The following is an 18,086-nucleotide window of genomic DNA, read 5'->3' on the forward strand; positions in this document are numbered from 1 at the left end:
CAAAGTAGTCATTACTCAATGGTTACGGGAGATGCATCTACTATTTCTTTTTTTTTTCCTTAAAGAAAATTTGCATCAAATGCCACATTTTTTTTTTTTACGTATTTTAAGTTTACACTTTATATTTTTAATATTTACAAATCTCACCGTATATTTTAATTTTATTAGATATTTACAAAATACGTCCCGAGTTAAGTTAACAATAGTACCATTTCGACATATGCATCAAAAAGGAATTGAATCTGAATCAGATTTTATTCAGATTTTTCTCTATTCACTTATAACAAGATTTGACAGAGACCATAACATCATTCAATGATCTACCAACCATTCGTTTGCAGTTTGACTATACCATCACTGTGGTCTACCGGTGGAATACTAATAGATGGTCTACCAACAATTAATTTGACCATGCATGCTACAAGGGAAATATAAAGCAGTTATTAACATAGTGGGGGGAAAAAGAAGAGTCAAATATGGCATGTAAAATATATATATATATATATATATATATATATATATATTTGTCTCTTTTTTTGTGCGGTCGAACTTAGCTTTGCTAGGGTTTCAGTCACATCATCGCTCCATCTCTTAGGGAGCCTTCTCTTGTCGTTGCCTTCCTCCTCTGTCCTCTCGTGTAGCTAGAGAGAATTCCTGATTAAGAAGAAAGCCACAATCAAGAAAATACAGACACTCCTTTGTATATGTATAGTTTGGCAAAATGAACTCTCTTAATTTAAAAAATAAACCACAGTAGATTTAAACTATGCGTATATTATTAAACTTTATCTCTTAAGTGGTTTAAATTAATCATAATTATTCAATTAAGAGTCGAACATAATTAGTGTCCAATTTAGGATGTAACGTAGCACAAATATAATTAATTATACGTCGAGCTTCACGTCCAACGTAGTACAACGTAATATTTCAGAGCTAGCATCCCATATGGCCGGCCGTCCAACCATCTTTGATCGAATCTATTTTATACTCCAGATTTTCACACCGAATCTATTTCAGTCCCTTGGTCGTCAAAAGCATGCATTTAAGCTTTCATCCTTTGGACCATTCAAACACAATTAATATTGGTGGCCTATAAATAAGCGTTACACTACCACCATTCCTAAGCAAACTATCTATAATCACAAAGCTAGCTACCCCATCTTCTCTCTCTCTCTCTCTCTCTCTCTCTCTCTCTTTCAAACTACGCTATTAGATATATATAGCAATGGAATCCTCCCTAACCTTTAAAGCTCGACGTAGTGAACCGGTGCTGGTGGCGCCGGCTAAGCCGACGCCGCACGAGTTCAAGCCACTGTCAGAAATTGACGACCAAGAAAGCCTACGATTCTACCGGTCGGGGATCCATTTCTACCGGAGCAATCCCTCCAAGGTTGGTGAGGACCCGGTGCAAGTCATAAAGGCGGCGCTCGCCAAGGGCCTGGTGGGCTACTACCCTATCGCCGGTAGGATTCGCGAGTGGCCAGGGAGGAAGCTGGTGGTGGAATGCACCGGAGACGGTGTCGTGTTTGTCGAGGCCGACGCTGACGTGAGTCTCGATGACTTTGGCGGTGCGATTAGCCCACCGATTCCTTGCTATGAGGAGCTTCTCTGCGAGCCGGAGACCACCTCTGCCGCCGTCGTCGACCGTCCCTTGCTGTACATACAGGTGACGCGGCTGAGGTGTGGGGGATTTACGTTTGGACTCCAGATCTGCCACAGCATAGCTGACGCGGCCGGAGTGGTGCAGCTCCTGAAAGCCATAGCCGAGCTGGCACGTGGCGTGGACGCTCCTTCGGTGCCAGCGCCGGTGTGGGCCAGGGAGCTACTGTGCGCACGTAGCCCGCCACGCGTCACGCACCAGCATCCGGAGTACGAGGAGGTGGCAGGCCGCGGCAAGGACGTGATCCGGGCGGGGGATGCATTAGTGCGGCGGGGCTTCTTCTTCGGGCCCAAGGAGATGTCGGTCTTACGACAGCGTGCGGCGATAAGAAGCCGCGTGTCGAGGTTCGAACTGATCGCGGCGTTCGTGTGGCGGTGCCGCACGGCGGCCCTCGGGTACGACCCCAGCGACGAAGTCCGCATACAGTTCGTCGTCAACGCTCGCGGGAAGCGCCGTCCGCCGCTGCCGTCTGGGTTCTACGGCAACGCGTTCGCCTTCGCAGTGGCATCGACCACAGCGGGGGAACTATGCGGGCGCCCGTACAACTACGCGCTGGCGCAGGTGATGAAGGCGAAGGCGAAGGTAACGGACGAGTTCCTGCAGTCGGTGGCGGATCTGATGGTGGTGCGAGGAAGGCCGAGGTTTACGACGGCTCAGACGTACTTGGTGTCGGATTTGGCTAACGCTGGTTTCGAGGAGGTGGACTTCGGGTGGGGGAGAGGGGTCTACGCTGGGCCTGCCACCGCTAACTTGGCTACGTTTCATATCAAGTACTCCAACAATGAAAGAGGGATGGAAGGCATTTTGGTGCCTATGTGCTTGCCGGCTCCGGCCATGGAGAGGTTTCGTTTCGAGATGGAGAGCTTGACCATCACCAAGGATCCGATTCTTGACCATTCCTCCTTCCCGATCAATTATCTACAATCCAGGATGTAGGAATTTTAGTTAATCAATCTCCACAGCTATAATCTATATATTATCGAATATTACAGCTACATATAGATGAGGACATAAGGTTTTTTTTTTTTTTTCTTTTCTTTTAAGTCTTATATATTCTGCATATATAGATCATGTGAAAAATATATATGTATCTGAGTCAGTGTTTGTGTCCTATATAAGTTGGCTCCATGGAGAGAGAGAGAGAGAGAAAGAAAAAATACATAATATATTTTGTGTAAATAAAATCATAAAAACTTATTAGCAGTAGGTACGTGGACGCCAATTAAGCTTCGACTTATTAGACTTGAATCCACCGTATATATCCTTTTCACCTCCATCGTTTCTACTAGAACTATTGACCGGAAAGAAAAGGTGCGTATCAATCTAGCTACCTACCAACTGAGAATGTCAAGGGACATAGATTGACTTCCACTCAATGACTGCCAAAATTATTGACCCGAATTGTCACTAAGTCAAAGCTAGCTTAAAAGTTCTAGTAGATAGACTAGTAATTCTTGACTCCCACGTCCCCTGAACCTATCGGATTGATCACCTCGTTACTCATTTATGATAAGAGGAGATAGACTAGTCATTGGAGGCGTGACAATTAACAATACATAGAAGATGAATCAAGTTGTATAAATTAACCATGCATGCCTTGTTTGAGCCGAGGCTTTTGGCGAATATATTGAATAAGATCTTTTAAATTAATGACGAAAGTTAAATAATATTAAATACTATTTATGAATAAATAATTTATCGAAACATTTTTCTTCTTTCTTTCTTAGATAAAATTACAAATTCTAATTAAATTTATATTCAATCTTTCTCGTGACATTTTTTTTTATCTCAAATGCGTTTTCTTTCTGGAAAAGAATTGACTTTTTTTTATATAATTTAATACTTCAATTGGAATTGTTACTATATATTTGTAAATATTTTTGAATAATTGTAAGGTCACAAAATAATTTCTTTATATCTTTTCATGCTCTCCTCCAGTTTCCTCAATTTTTCTAAATTAAAATAAAAATATAAAAATGTTCAGAATAGAATTGACTCTAAAAGATTCGAATTTATTACATTTCTTTTACTTGAAAATTTTAAAAGATATGAGAGAGAGAGAAAGAACGAGAGCAGATTGTGTATAAAATTTTATGGAGAAATTAAAGAACTTTTGCTGGACTAGATTAGTAGAGTAATTAAAATTTATTTGTTATTCCCCTAAAAGCATCTTTCACACTTTTAATATGCATATGTTATACAAAATATCTTATAATAAGAAGATATGCTAATAATATAATACCCCTTAAATATGTGATGAGCAGTCTGGTAAGTCAACAGGGAGCTCCTCTTTTTCAGTAAGTTCTTCGTCAGATAGAAAATGTTAACTTTTAGTCAAATGCATGTAAAACAAGTAAATTTATTTTTAACAGAACATCAAATGCGGCATTCGGAGAACTGAGTAATTTGAACAAATTTGTATCTAAATTCCAAACGAGTTTACGCAGAAATATGATTGATGTGTTCTTAGAACTCACTGTATCGAACTCTTTATTTAATCAGTATATAAAATTATATTTATGAAAAGAAGATTCCGCAAGCAACACTCAGGGCTACAAGAGATAATCTCATTATATCAGTACAATAGCTTATTCTTATTATTAAGAATCACAAACAAGAAGTAGGGTCCAGCCACCTCAATAACAAGTCATGCTTCAGACAAAAAGAGAATTCTCACATGACATGATCATTCTCTATGAACTATGGAAATTAGAAAGAAATGAGAAGAAAACATAAACATAACCAAGAGATCAACTTTCCATCTCAGATGAGAGAAAGAAAAGGGGTAGCTGCTGGAAAGGGATGCGCCGCTACTATTGAGGAGAAGAGGAGGATTCAAGAGAGGAAGCATTCTGGTCGAGTTTGGAAGAGTCAAGAAAGGATTCGTCGTCGAAGAGGGAAGAAGAGTAGAAGCATCGACAAGAGGAGAAGGAGAGGATGGAGCGAGCGAGGAGACGCCTCGAAAGGAAGGACGAGGACAATAAAGCCGCCATTGTCTTGGAGACAATGCTCTCACTCTCTCTGTGATCTTTCTTTCTCTCATTCGTCTTGGTTAAGCCTCTCTAAAGCCCTAGGCTGGTTCAACCCATTGTTGTAGATATGAAAATAGGGGTTTGCTCGCTCAGTGAGGACGAAAAGACCTTAGGTTCCCACATCAATAAGCCAGAGCTTAGGATCGTAAGAGTACTCGACTGTGACAACCGGTGATGGGCTGCGACAACCGGCGATGGCCATCAAACTAAGCCCATACCCTATATCTATAATTATCGTCATGCATAGTTTAAATCAAGAACACTAAGCTCAACAATGGACATCTTGACTTTGCGTCATCCGATACTACTAGACTATAACCATACATCACAAACATCTTTCTATTATAATTATGGTATAGTCTCTATACAAAGTAGTATGATCATCTAAATGTCACACCGCCTAAACATCCTCAGGCGTAGACCACTACTAATATAAGTACGATATTGTAACATCCACAAAAAAGAATGGGTGCGCACGTGACCGGCATGTGTGCTAAATTTAAGGGCGTGCACATGCGTCCTTTTCCTCTTTTCCCCCTCACTCTTTTTCTTCTCCTCCTCCTTTCCTTCTTTTCTTTTCTTCCTGCTCCCCGCCTATAGCTACCGTTAGCCACATTTGGCATGTTGTCATGCCGGAACATTGTCGGGCCCGCTAACCCTGGGAATCGAAGCACCGGAGCTCCCTCCCTTGCTAGTTAAGTTTAATTTAAAAATGTGTTAGTGACTTGGATTTTTTCCTCCAATGTTTCCTCCCCTCGATGCCTTGTCGGGCCCGCTAACCCTGGGAATCCGACCATCTAGCAGCTTGGTGCCTTGTCGCAATAGTCTGATAAGCTTTCTCTCCTTGCGAGGATGCCCTTAGTGGCATCCTTTGGAGCCCTCGCAGCCCCTTGCCTTAGCTGGTGGCCTTGACGAGGGTGGTTCTCACCGTCGATCACCCTTGGAGGCTAGGCTCCCCCCGCAGCTAGCTTCTGCTAGCCGAGTGGAGGGTGCCAGTGTGGGCACCCTCTCCTCGACACCCCCCTTCTCGCCATTAGGGCATTTGGTTGAGTTGTGGGCAGCCGTCGCATTCTCGGGCGGGGCATGTGCACCCCTTTCTTCTCTTCCCCCCTCACTCATGTTCTTCTTCTCCTTCTTTTCTTTTCTTTTCTTTTCTTCCTTCTTCCTGCCCGCCAGTGCAGTTAGCCACTTTTGGGATGCCATCATGCTGGACCGCAATTGAGCTTGCTAATCAGGGGATTGAAGTGTTAGAGTCCCCTCCCTCGTCAAGTACGTTTAATTTTAAAATGTGTTCGTGAGTTGGGTTCCTTTTTCCTCCCATGTTTCCTCCTCTCGATCTCGACGTGATCCTATCAACCAGCAGCTTCGTACATTGCCCCGTCGATCTGGTGAACTTCCTCTTTTTGTGAGGATCCCTCTGTGGCATCCTTTGGAGCCCATACTGTGGGAGCCGCCGGGCGACCCCTCGCCTTAGTCGGTTGCCTTGGTGATGGCAGTTCTCACTATCGATCGCCTCTGGCAGCTAGGCTCCCCCTCAATTAGCTTTTGCTAGACAAAGGGAGGGTGTCGCTGGTAGCTTCCCCTCCCTATTGTTAGGGCATTTGATTTCATTGTGGGTAGTCGATTCCTTCGTCGGCTAATCGGCACACCTGTAACACCCAAATACTGCCACATGGCTCTCACAGGGCTTACCCCATATGTGAGGGTCACATGGGGATTTAGAAGCTTGACAGCACATCATCAAAATAAAGAACCTAAATAAATTAAGCAAAAAATAGAAAAGGGCTTACAGACCATAGTAAATCTATCCATAATACAGTAGAAAGGGATAAACATCCCCGACAAAGGTACACAATCAGAGTAGCTATAAAATGGGGACATAGATCCCTGAATGTAAGTTTAGAATAAAATACGAAAATAAAAGGCCTATCGCCCTACTAGCTAGCTGCCACCAAGCATCCCACCAGGGTATAAGTCAATTTGCATCTAATGTCAACACAAAATGAGCCTAATGCTCAGTAAGTGATACTATCCCTAATTATCATCAGCAATAATATTACACTCGACTCAGAATAAGATTATAGAAAGTACACTATATAAGACAATATTCATCATACCATGGAGATACATGTCAATAAATGGAAAGTATAGTCCAACAAGATTATAGTTAATTTATCCATTCTTTACACATGGTATACCTTTTATCTCAGGTCCTCAAGGGAGGGTAGACCCTAGCAGTAGAATCGTCTACTCATAATTTGGCGAATTGCATGATTGATCGTCTGCTCCTACAGACTAAGGACCCCAATCATAAGCCCACCACCGAGGTCGATACCGCACATCGATACAACCCTTCGAGCCCGCCACTCCACATCATATCACCATAGTGTGAAAATCTCATGAGCTATCACTCATGGACGCCTTTACCTTGTGTCATCGAGTAACACTAGGTCTACGTTATCCTACCATTATTCTCTAATTTAAACACCTTTGAGGGGTTGATTTCTATCGATCAATAGTAAATCACTCATCGCCCAATGAAACGACTGCTTGATTGTCTAAGATCCATAAACTAAGATATCAGGCGTAGGCCCTACTATATAATACTATAAAATATTCCCCGCCTCTAACCCTAGCTGGGGAGGTGTTGGATACCCCCGAGACGTAGAAATTATCCCCTTCAAGTCATGTATGTGTGCAGGTGTCATAACAAGATCATTAAGTCTAGCATAACAGGATAGTAAGCAATGTTACCTAAGCATGCAGCACATCATATTAAATTAATAATAAATCATGTCAAGCAACATATTAATTAGATAGATTTTGCTAAAATATAAGGATTAGCAAGTCATATATGCTCATATTATTATTCATCACATCAAATAATAAATCAAGAGTGGATATGCCACTTGCTTAGATTCGCTAAAAATGTCTAACAATGAGTAGTCCCCACCTAATCACGGTCAGCCCTGGGCTGAGTGCTTGTTATAGGATGCTTTGCGACTAGATCACAAGTTAGCACCAAAATCTTTAAAATTTACTGGGGACAGAAAAAAGGGGATAATTAGTATTAAATGTTGTAGAGGTGAAGCCCAAAAAAAAAGCCCAAGGCAGCATGTCGGGCAAGGCTTGGCCTAGCCCATACCCAAAGGCTCGGGCTCGAGTTGGCCAAGCCCAACCCAGTGCTTGTAAGCTAGCCAAGCCCAACCCGCCGTCCAGTGTGCCTAAGCTGGTCGAGCCTAGCCCGAGGCGGGCGCGCTCGAGCGTGACTGCCATGCTCAAGGTTGGCCTAACCCAGCCCAAGTTTAGCACGCTCGAGTTGGCGAGCCAACTCGAGGGTGGCACGCCCGAGGCATGCTTATAGTACTCAGGCTGGGTACAACCTAGCCTGAGCCGAGAGGTGAGGTGATGACGCGCAGCCCGAAGCGCCGCATCGTCACTTCATCAAAAAGGAAATGACGAGGAGGAGGGAGAGGACTTACCGACGAGGACGAGGACTATGCCGGCCCAGCCACGATAGCGACGATCACGGTGATAGTCAAAGTGGGAGGGAGAAAGGTGGAAGGGAAGAAAAGGATGCTCGAGCTCTCCTCAAGGGGAAAAATAAATAGGGAGAGAGAGGGAGGAGCAGTGGCTCTCTGCCCGAGGCTACCCTCCTCTACGCATGCTGACGGTGGCATGTGTAGGGGAAGGGCTAGCCTGCCCTCCTCCCCTCACCTTAGCCTAACAAAGCATCCCTTTGTCAAGGCCAAGGCTGCCATGGTGAGGAGGCACGTGTCCTGCCTCTTTTTTTGGGTGTTACAATGTTAGCTTAGTTGCTAGCAGCAGTGCTCATCGGTAGCCCTTTCCTTCTCTTCTTCGGCTAAGCTGAGTCGAGGAGGGGGCCAGATTGGGTTGGGCGGAGCCTCCCTTGGTGGGCTGCGACCTAGCCATGGGGTTTTTGTAGGGTTAAGCCCCAACCCAAGTTGGCGGAGGCTACGTACAACCCAGCCCAAGGTGGGTGCCCAGCTCAACCCGGGCTTGCGTTGGGTTGGGTTTTGTCCAGCCCAAGCTATTGTGGGTTGGGCTATGGCCTAACCCAAGCGACTGGTGGGGTGGTGTGCTTAGTAGGGAATGACCCACCTAGCTTTAGCTTAGGTTGGGTGCAGCCCATGGTTTGGTGAGTTGGGCTGGTTGTGACCCATCCCAAGCTGTTGGATGGGTAGGGTTGCAGCCAGCCCATGAGGTTGGGTTGGGTTGCTGCCTAGTGCAAGTGGCAGTTATGCCTAGTTGTTTTAGAACTTTGGGCCTAATTTTTTTTTTTTGTGTTTTTGACTTTTTGCTAGGCAAGTAGAGTAATTAGCGATACTCGATGACTCATAAGTCCATGAGCGACGACTTATAATTTTCGCATGGTGATAAGATGCTAGAAAATCGAGGGCTCGAACGATATTATTGATATGTGATATTGATCTATGTGATAGGTTTACGACTGAAGTCCATAGTCTGTGATGACGAACAATCGGTCATGTTGTTTGCCTGATGATGGGCTGATGATTCTACTACTAGGATCTATCCTCCCTTGTAAAAATGTGAATTTTTCTCTTATATATTGTATTAAAATATTGACTAGCAAGTTAGATAGTAGCCGCAAGAGTTCTACCCACGTGAAATATATTCCACTCTTAACAAGGGAAAAAGAAAATTGCTCTCCTAAGCTGGCCGACTGGTGCTTATCATCGCCTTTCCGAGTACCCTTCCGGTGTACTTTATGACGTCCCTCCTCCTCAGAGTGATAAACGAAATGGTGGCAACAATTAGGGACTTCTAGTGGGCAGTGGAAGAAGACAATCACAAGCTATATCTCAGCAGAAGCTTATGCAAACCCGTATTAATTACAAGGTGGTCTTGGCATTCATCACCCTCGGTATGTAAACGAAGCTATGATTCTCAAGTTAATCTGGAGACTAGCTAGCAACCCTAGTGTTAGTTGGACCGAGACACTAAAAGTTAGATACTACCCTTCATCTTCTATCTGGCAAGCCATGGCAAAAGCACACAGCACCTCGACGTGGAGCACTGTCTGCAAGCTGAAAGACACGCTAACCAGCAGCTGTAGAGTGCTAATAGGCAATAGAGCAGCCACTCCTATCAACCAAGACCCTTGGATGCTGGGTATCTTCTCTGAAGAGGTCTGCCTACCTACTGGAGTCTTGATGGTGAAGGATCTGATGCAGAACCATACTCGGAACACTCCCCTCATCAACTCTATATTTCTCTAAGCACGTCGCCCAGCACATAACCTCTCTATATCTGAGCTCGGGCTTTGCGACTCGCAAAGACTCCATTGTTTGGATCCCAACAAGCACTTGAATTTTATCAATTAAGTCAGCCTATAAGAATCAATCTAAAAGTGTAATAACCCAATCCCAAAAAAAAAAAAAATCTCTACATGGGCACGACGTGGCCGGCCATGGTGTGGTCGGCCTCGTGCCCATGCAATGGGGCAGCATGGGGGAGGAGCCACGCACCCCCCCCCCCTCGCGTCGCCGCAGCCACCGCCAACCCCCCCACCCACTGCCTTCTTTCTCTCTTTAAATCTCTCTCTCTCTCTCTCTCTCTCTCTCTCTCTCTCTCTCTCTCTCTCTCTCTCTCTCTCTCTCTCTCTCTCTCTCTCTCCCCCACAGCCAAACCGCCGCCGCTATCGTCGTGCTGCCGTAGGTGAGCCTCCTCCTCCTCTCTCTCTATCACTATCCCTCTCTCTCCCTCTCTCTCCCTCTCTCTCTTTCCTTCTTTGGGCTCGGGCTCGTCGGAGCCGAGCCGCCGGCGAGAGGCCGACACCGGGTCAAGCCACCACCGCTTAGGTGCCCTCCCCCAGCCGGGTCCGCACCTCCTCCCTTCTTCTTCTTCTTCCTTTCTTTCTTTTTTTTTCTCTTCCCTCCTCAGCTTCCACTTCTTCTTTTTCTATACAGTGCTGGGCTCGGCCCAGCACTGTAGCAGTGTTTTAATTATTTATTTATTTGATGTTATTTATTTAGGTTTTTCCTTCTTAATTAATGCAAATAGATTATTTAGAAATTAATTATTTTAATAATAATATATTCTTCAATATGTTTAGTATTAATTGTAATTTGTATAATCAATGATTAATTACGTATAAATATAAGTAATACTCATATTTATTTATTTATATCTCTATTAGATTAATATATAGATTTGTACATTATAATTATCAAATTTATATACCAATACTTTTATGAGATACATTTTAAATAATTCTAATAATTTATTATACATTATTATTTTGTAACAAATAAGATAATGACTACATAGTCCCTAATTAATCAAGATATAATTTAATTATAATTAGGTTTTTATCTATATTTATATTTTATTTATATTTAAAAATCTAGCCAATTATAAAAATAAGTAGAAATTCTAAAATCTAATAAATCATCATATTTTACTCGAACGGATTATATTGGGATAAACAACTAACTTTATGTTACTTAAATATTTTCAGATCCCGAACCCCTTATTTGAGACCCCGTGGACTTTGCTAGCGATGAGTGTCACTCGGTTAACTGACGGGCGTGAGAGATGCATGGTTTGTGTCTTTTGATCAGACAATGAGTAGTCTTATCCCCTAGACGCCTTTCTCAAATTATGATATATTATATCTTATGTACACGCATGTTTTGACCTCCAGCATGATTATATGATTTTATCTAGAGATGATTACAATCGAGCATATTTTATCATGCATTCGATTATGCTGATTTGGGATATGAGTACATTGGTGATATATATAGAGATGATTAGAGATGATTCTGCTGTTATGATTGTTTACCGAGTTGATATGTAGCATGAGTATGCATGTAATAGATTAGCATGAGTATGCATGTGTTGACGATACAGTTGGAGATTACATTGCATCATTTTCTCTTGATTCCTATTCCACCTCAATTCCTGTTATGCATTGACTTGTTATCGTACTGGATATATGCATTTGATCTAACATTTAGTAGGAAAGCATAAAATGTGATTGATAGGATAGCTGATAGAAAGCATGAGGATACCCGAGTAAGCGCCAAGGTTAGGGGTGCCTGGAGTGATGATTATGGTCGCTGATATGCGATATCTCGTAGCCTATGTCCGAGGTCAGTTGAGTCTGTGCGCACAAACAATCGGACACATGCCGTTCGCTTGGGCATATGTGGCGAGTTATCCTCACAAGGTTTCTATCAACTATGTAGGGTGCTCGGTCTGGATGGATGTTGATACCCCTAGCGGATGGCAGGGTATGGTTATATTTGAGATACTCCTTGCGAATGGCAGAGTATGCTCTGAGCATTTGGGCATGATGTTGAGACCGGGTACCGGGTGTTGACTGTGCACAGTGGTCTAGTATGTCGATATTATACTGAGATGTCGGTGATGATTATGATGTTGAGAAATGCATATGATTTCATTATCATTTGATTACGTAATTATCGAGTGGTCAATATTCATCGTATATGATTGCATTTGATATCATAACGTGGTCATGGTCGGCATGCATCATGTGTCATATTTGAGAGAGAGTTATGATGATAGTATGATATGGAGATTTGTTTACTCATGGTCGAGGATTATATATTATTGAGGATACATTCATATACTCATTCATGACACGATACTCTTTCTGATTCATATTATCCAGTAAATGATTTACTCTCTGTTTGACATCACTGATTCGGGGTAAGGTCTATTCACTGAGCCTTTTGCTCATGACTCTCTTTATTTTTTTTTTCTAATCCCCTCAGATATATGGTACGTGATAGCGACTTGAGAAAACATTTTAGAGCAATGATGAGGTGAGCTATAAATGCGAGATGGTATAGATGATAGTTTATATAGACATTGAGTTGTACTAGTATTTGATATTTGTACTCTTTTGTATTAGACGATGATTTGTATAATACAGGTCGAATCATAGTGTATTTTTGTATTAGTTATTTTAGTTGTATCTTGATGGTTTGTTGTGGCCTATGTGGGTCCTGCTAGATTATGTAGCGGTCTAGTGTATATTATTATGGACTTTGATATTCATATGTTAACAGGTTTATTTGGTTAAGAGTATGATTTATTTGGTGATGGATTATGTGATCATGGATAGGTTAGCAGGTTTTATTTGATGATGTCATGATTATATGTGCACAGGAGAGTATCTGTGCGTAACGGGCCCTACCCGACCTGTCGCGTGCGCCACGCGTGCCGTGTGGGCGCATGGGCGTGCACGTGCTCGTGCCGGGCGGGGGCGTAACAAAAAGCCTCTAGGAATGCAGCTCTTCCTCGTCGAAATCAACTAAACTCTGGAGAATGGTTTGGAAGAAAAATGTGGTCGAACCAAGGATCAAGTTTTTCCTTTGGAAATATTTTGTAGGTGCACTCTCTATTTGGAGAGTTACTTATTAATAATATTATAAAAATATTAATTATACTAGATTTTTACATCGTGGACAAGAGTCCCTTATTATCCGTTCAAAGTTCAAACAAATCTCTAGGGTCAAAATTGTGGGCTAATCTTTCACTCTCTATTTGGAGGGCAAGAAATCTGTGGTCTAGTTACGTAATCGAATTATATCGCGAGGCAAGTCTCGATCAAGTTTGTCTTGTTGCATTTCAAATGATCAAATTTCACCAATTGAATTAGTTTTGAAGTTAATTTTCACCCGATATTAGACATAGACAGAGTCAATAAGACTCGATTTACAACAATAAATAAATTTTAATTTAATTGCAAGTGTAGATCATCTAAGATTTGATTTGAACTTGATTCAAGCTTAATTTAAACTTAGTTCGATTTGATTCAGACTTAAATTAAATCTAATTTAAAATAGATTTAAATTTACATTTCCAATTACATCTAATCAATTTAAGCTTAATACTAATAGATTATTGTCGAAACTAAATTCGAGGCAGGCTTAAACAGACCCTTAAATACGAGACAACGCATGAATTGAAAATGAATAAATTTGACTGTCATGTCAAGGCCAATATGGTCTTCATGATGCATTAGACGATGACTGATGAAATTAATGTAAAGGATTGTATCAATCTAGGAGCTAAAACAGCAACAAGTTTGGCAACAAAATATTTTCTCTCTAGCTTGCCCAAAAATTAAAGAATTCAACAAGATTCATAGGTATAAAATATTCTCGTAATGGAGATGGATTACATGATGATCATCTTAAACATCAGATAATTAAAGAAAAGAGAAAGAAGATAGAAGGCCGTATTCATCTTCTGCCACTAGACGGGCCCTTAAACTAGGCCAGAACGAACATGTACCATGTCTGCTGATAATGGGGTTTGATTTCAGATGAGTTAGAAGAAAGCAAAGTGGTAGGTTAAAAAAGTGTTTGAATCTCGTTTGAACGAAGAAGCCTGAACATCAACTGGCGTTGGAACGTAGCACATACGGAAGGAATGCTTTGGCATTTGACATGACTGACTCTTACATGTTGTTTAGGTAAAGAAGATCAAGAGATTGCTTTTATCGATCAAGTGGATGAGGTTATGACTTTGTCTTACATTTCATCTTGGTGGAATTCCAACGAATCGGTGATCACTACTAAGATTACAAAGTGCAGGCTCTCAATCTTGAGGGATACTGGGGATTAATATAAATGAAGCACCAAAAAATGGTGCATGAGTAATAACTGATTAACCATTGATTTTATAGTGATTTAGTTTGATTCCACAGGAGAGATTTATAAATTTTTATCTTTAATTAACAAAGTAATTAATTAATAAATATAATCTAAGCTTTAAGATTTTTTTAAATTTATCTTCTCGAGGGATTACGCTTCACATATAATGTTTGTGATTTTCCAATTAATATATTTGAACTCATAACTTTTAACTCTGATATCTTATTAATTTATCAACTACTCTAAAAAAAAACTTAACTCGTTAATGACAATAAATTTGAAATATATATTTAATAATTTTATCTCTCCGTGTTATTTTTACTCATGAAGGAAAAAAAAAAAGAAGAAAAAGTAGAGGCATACAGCCTATTAATTTTCTAATTCTGTTAATAAGCCATCTTTGTTAGAAATTTTTTTAGCAAGAATAGTAGAAAATTTGACTAACTAATTAGACAAATAAAAATACACTCACTCTCAGTTCCCTTCTCTTGTTAGAAATGGCCGGATTTTAAAAGTATTAAAGAAGCTAGGTCAAAATTTTGATTTTTGGAGAAGTTAACATAAATGCCACTAAATTAAAGAGAAGATAGAACGATATGGAAGGAAGACTGTGACCTTTTTATTTATTTATTAAACTAATCAAAATTTTAAGATTATTGTATTTGGAATTTTTAACAAAATATTGATGGAGGAGAATTAGTGATACATTTGAATAGTTTAGGATGTGAATCTATCTAAATTTTTTAGCGCTAAGGTATAAGGTATAATTAACCCTTACCTTAGTAGATATTATATATTTTTAGATATTTTAATCTTTTCTTTTCTCGTCTATATTGTCTTCTAGTTATATACAGTATATCATAGCCTAAATCAATCACCGATGAATCAAAATATTATAATTGACAAAGAATAGCAAACTCAATATCAAACTGCCACAGAGATGATTAATCAATCTATAGTCTATACTACTAGATTCAAACATGCACAAGAAGCAAAAGATAAAAGATCTCATCCTCAAACAGCTTTTGCCGAGATATTGATAGAGCCAGAGTCCTAGAATTCACATTTAGAGAGAAAAATGTTTGCTGCCCTAACTAAATTCTATGTTTATATTTCTAATCAATATGTAACGCATGGATTCTAAATATTGGGAAAACGTCGTAGTGATGTATTAACTAGGGTATGCCTTAACTCTAAATGTTCTCATTTCTGCAGAGAATTAGGGGTAAGGAGAATGGAGGAATAAATTACTGTAGTACTGTAACAATTTTGTATAAGAGGGTATACATATGAACACAATTGGGTGGGGTTTGAAATTAAGCTTGATTGTTTAATAAAAAGTATTATAAGATTTTTGATCATTTATTTCTCGTCTTGTAGCGTCTTCTAGCTATATACATGAGTTTACCATATATAGTCTAGTCAAAGGTAGACTTTGGCAGTGGGTTGGTGCATGCATGGATTATTATTAACTTGTCTACTACGTTCAAGTTAATTCCAAATTAATTCGCTTAGTTTATTGCATCTCATGACTTGGACTAACCCCTGCAATACGGCGTTAATGAATTGATCGATCGATGTAGATATTTTTAAGGAGTAGGGCAAAGTGGACTTAGAATAATAAAGTTAGTACGTGAATCATGCATCAGCATTAGCATCTCTACGTACTCATCCACCAAACCTGCTGACCTTAGTCAATCCAGCTTAATTGTCTAGCCATATATATAGTCACAGTTTCTATGCCAAATTAACCAAGCTACTACGTAGAGTGAGCTCATAGAAACTTAATTATATAACGTACTTAGCTAGCTATTGGCAGATATATATATATATATATATATATATATATATATATATATATCCTCCATGAGGTTTGCGGTGCGGCGGAGTGAGCCCATGCTGGTCGCGCCGGCTAATCCGACGCCGAACGAGTTCAAGCCATTGTCCGACATCGACGACCAAGAAAGCCTACGTTTCTATAGATCTGGGATGTACTTCTTCCGGAGCTCGCCGTCGAAGGTAGGGCAGGACCCGGCGAGGATCATAAAGGAGGCCTTAGCGAAGGCGTTGGTGTACTACTACCCCCTCGCCGGCCGCCTCCACGAGTGGCCGGGGAGGAAGCTGGTGGTAGAGTGCAACGGGGAGGGAGCTGTGTTTATCGAGGCCGACGCCGATGTCAGCCTCGACGACTTTGACGGCGCGCTCAGCCCGCCCATTCCGTGCAGCGAGAAGCTCCTCTGCGAGCCTGAGAGCTCCGCGTCGGGCGTTGTCGTGAATCGTCCTTTACTCTATATCCAGGTGGCTACTGCATGTCTTTTAATTTCCTGCACGAACCCCTTTAACCATATTCGATCGATCCCATTGGCCTTAATATATAACACGTATATCGTTGTGCGTACATGTGGGTAGATAACACGGATGAGGTGCGGAGGATTCATCTTTGGTCTCCAGATTTGCCACACCATGGCCGACGCCGCCGGAATCGTGCAGTTTCTTGTCGCCTTAGCCGAGCTGTCTCGTGGCGCTGCTGCCCCCACCTTGCTGCCGGTGTGGGAGCGCCACCTCCTCACCGCCCGTTGCCCGCCACGCATCACGCACCGCCACCCGGAGTACGAACCGGTCGTAGGCGCGTCCCAGGACCGGATCCGACCGACCGACGAGCTGGCTCACTGGGCCTTCTTCTTCGGCCCCAGGGAGCTCTCCGAGCTGCGGAGGCTCGCCCCCCCGCACGTCCGAGCGGCTTGCACGAGGTTCGACATGGTGGCGGCGTTCCTGTGGAAGTGCCGCGCTGCCGCCCTGGCGTACGAGCCGGAGGAGGAGGTCCGCATACAGTTCGTGGTCAACGCGCGGGGGAGGCGGAGCCCTCCCCTCCCGAAGGGTTTCTACGGGAACGCCTTCGCGTTCGCGGTGGCGACGGCGCGGGCGGGGGATCTGTGCGAACGCCCGTACGGGTACGCGGTGGGGTTGGTGGTGGAGGCGAAGAGGAGGGCGGGGACGGCGGAGTATCTGCAGTCGGTGGCGGACCTGATGGTGGTGAGGGGACGGCCGCAGTTTACGGTGGACCGGACTTACCTCGTTTCGGATCTGACCAAGTCGGGTTTGCGGGCGGCGGATTTCGGGTGGGGGAAGTGCGTGTACGGTGGACCCGCGACGGCCACGCTGGCGACGTTCCACATCCCCACGAGGAATGAGAAGGGAGAGGAGGGGATCACCGTTCCGGTGAGATTACCGCCCCACGCCATGGAGCGGCTACGGACGGAGGTAGAGAGCTTGACTAGTGTTAGTAACAAGGTAGAGGCCGTCGAAAATTCCGGTGCCGGTGCCGGTGCTCTTGGTGTTGCGGCGTTTGCAAGGCTTTAGCTTTAGTTAATTAGGACCGGTGGGTACTACCACTACCACCACTCTGTTGGTGTTGCGGCGTTTGCAAGGCTTTAGCTTTAGTTAATTAGGTGTCGTGTCTACAGACTATATAGTGTTTGATTACTTGGATGATTTGAGGGTTTGTAGTTGTGAATTAAAGATCTTGTGTATGTGTCTTGTTTTCCGTTTAAAAAGGAATTTATGATCTTTCTTTCTTTCATTTCTTTTCTTTTTTCTAAGCACGTTTTCTACACCATACTAGAATGCTGACAACCGAATTGAACACAAATTAATAACTTTAATGCGGTGTCCAAGTTGGAACACAAATTAATGTACTTTGATATGTCTGCTCCACTTGGA

The 18,086-nt window shown here is 42.3% G+C and overlaps 2 protein-coding genes across 2 annotated transcripts; both read left to right on the plus strand.

Moving 5' to 3' along the window:
* The first annotated feature begins 1,143 nt into the window (after positions 1–1,143).
* Positions 1,144–2,644, plus strand: LOC140801280 (benzyl alcohol O-benzoyltransferase-like). Its single transcript, XM_073156311.1, has one exon. The coding sequence runs from the start codon at positions 1,226–1,228 to the stop codon at positions 2,594–2,596; it is 1,371 nt and encodes a 456-aa protein (XP_073012412.1). The 5' UTR covers positions 1,144–1,225; the 3' UTR covers positions 2,597–2,644.
* A 13,535-nt stretch (positions 2,645–16,179) lies between these two features.
* On the plus strand, positions 16,180–17,920 carry LOC140800710 (benzyl alcohol O-benzoyltransferase-like). Its single transcript, XM_073155503.1, has 2 exons — positions 16,180–16,664; positions 16,776–17,920. Exons 1-2 carry the CDS (start codon positions 16,233–16,235, stop codon positions 17,724–17,726), a joined length of 1,383 nt encoding a protein of 460 aa, XP_073011604.1. The 5' UTR covers positions 16,180–16,232; the 3' UTR covers positions 17,727–17,920.
* The last annotated feature ends 166 nt before the right edge of the window (positions 17,921–18,086 follow it).

Source organism: Typha latifolia, chromosome 14 (assembly GCF_019914945.1).
Source record: "Typha latifolia isolate L0001 chromosome 14, TyphaL0001v2, whole genome shotgun sequence".
Lineage (NCBI taxonomy): Eukaryota > Viridiplantae > Streptophyta > Magnoliopsida > Poales > Typhaceae > Typha > Typha latifolia.

Excerpts from the sequence above, each read along its gene's own strand:
- LOC140801280 (XM_073156311.1), top strand. The coding sequence starts at position 1,226 with ATGGAATCCTCCCTAACCTTTAAAGCTCGACGTAGTGAACCGGTGCTG.
- LOC140800710 (XM_073155503.1), top strand. The coding sequence starts at position 16,233 with ATGAGGTTTGCGGTGCGGCGGAGTGAGCCCATGCTGGTCGCGCCGGCT. Across the intron at positions 16,665-16,775 it reads GTCCTTTACTCTATATCCAG|ATAACACGGATGAGGTGCGG; the intron begins GTGGCTACTGCA and ends ACATGTGGGTAG.